The 1,529-nt window shown below is 48.4% G+C and overlaps 1 protein-coding gene across 1 annotated transcript in view; it reads right to left on the reverse strand.

The window, feature by feature from the left end:
* Nucleotides 1-384: 384 nt before the first annotated feature.
* Nucleotides 385-1,529, reverse strand: part of EMH_0031150 (SAG family member) — a gene marked incomplete at both ends in the record, with an annotated part of 1,370 nt that continues 225 nt past the window's right edge. Inside the window, 3 exons of the mRNA XM_013494492.1 lie at nucleotides 385-496; nucleotides 1,000-1,052; nucleotides 1,254-1,379. Coding sequence (XP_013349946.1) covers nucleotides 385-496; nucleotides 1,000-1,052; nucleotides 1,254-1,379 — 291 coding nt within the window. The remainder of the gene's footprint in view (nucleotides 497-999; nucleotides 1,053-1,253; nucleotides 1,380-1,529) is intronic.

Here is a 1,529-nt window from a genome sequence, read left to right on the forward strand (position 1 = left end):
AGAGCAGTGCGGGCCTCGAACGTAAGGTAAGCGAGCTAACGAAGATTTTCATCGCAGCTGATGCTGCAACATCATTCCTCAGTTCTTCAACAGACGTTACCTATGCAGCATAGAGTCAAAACACCTAGGATAGAACGATTGCTCGGGAGCAGCTGCCCTCCCCGTCAGGTCTGGGTTTGATAGGCACAGCTGCGGAGCGGCCTAGGGTAGAGGAGAAGCATCAGGTTCTATCACGAGTTGCAGCACGTGTTGCTGCAATTCCTAAAGCAAAGAAAACTAAACACACATTCACTCATACCCAAGCTTCTCGCCGATGTATGCTCACTGTACATAACTGCCAAGCCGTTCATTGACCCTCAGTAACCTCCCCATAGCATCGCTCTCTCACAGCGCTGCTGCAACGGCAAGGAATGCTGCGGCAAGGCCGAGCAAACTGGGCAAGGCGGCCGCGGCGGATCCTTCGAGGGCGGTGACGATCTGTTTCCACTGCTCCTCTCTGCACAACGCACACCAACAAAGCNCCTCTCTGCACAACGCACACCAACAAAGCAAAGAGCTGCAGCTGTGTAGAGGCCGCATAAGGAACAGGGCAGAGATGCTGACATAAGAAAGCTTTCGTGAAAGGATGGTTTTCACTGTTAGCCGGAGGAACATAAAGCATAGTTATGCAAATCAAAGCAGGATGCTTTCCTTTGTTTCTTCAGTTCTGGGGGTTTCTTCTTCCTCTTCCTTATCCACCTCCGATACAACACCCCCTATGGAGTGGTGGTGATCTTCCTAGTACAGGTGATGACTCAGCAGTCGGCGGTAGCATCGTCAGAAGTGTTGTACATGGCCACGAAAGATATGTTATTCCGATTGGTATACAACTCCTCGCTACCCGTGTTCGGTGAAGGCAATCTATTGAAGTTGTTGTACGCATCCTTCCTTTTTTTGTATTACATCAGTACAACTAAGACTAGCGGCGTCGACAACATTCAACGCGTATGTGCCTCTCACAAATTTTTTTTTTTTCCAGCATCTAACTCGGAGCTCTTGTCTGCTGTTTCTTTCTGAGGACACCAAGACAACGAGGGGCTGATGTTCTTAGAAAGAAGCAGCAGCATGAGGACAGCAAGACAACGAGGGGCTGATGTTCTTATGCAAACGCCGCATACGTAGTTCCTATGGAGAACATTGCGAGAGGGGTGATGAACTTACTGGTATCAAGACATAGCAAACGGGCATATAAGCCCAGTCTGATACTTTTTTACTTTGTGAATCTTTTTCTTTCGCGGGGGTATTTTCCTCGTTTCACTTTCTTTACCTTCTATTAACTCGTTGACGTCGATACCCTTGCGAGCAGTGTTGATCTCAGAAAAAGCAGATGCCATCGATTCCTGCAGTTGCAGAGACACGGCAATATCCTGTCTCCTTATCAGCCACAGACCGAAGCAATGCAATGAAAGTTACACTTGCCGCTTCAACTCTTCTGCAGAGATATCCTGCGAAGAGGAGTTTGCAACAAAGGTAACACTGCAAGCATCTGG

Source organism: Eimeria mitis, genomic scaffold (genome assembly GCF_000499745.2).
Source record: "Eimeria mitis Houghton genomic scaffold, Emh_scaff1177, whole genome shotgun sequence".
NCBI classification, from domain to species: Eukaryota; Apicomplexa; class Conoidasida; order Eucoccidiorida; family Eimeriidae; genus Eimeria; species Eimeria mitis.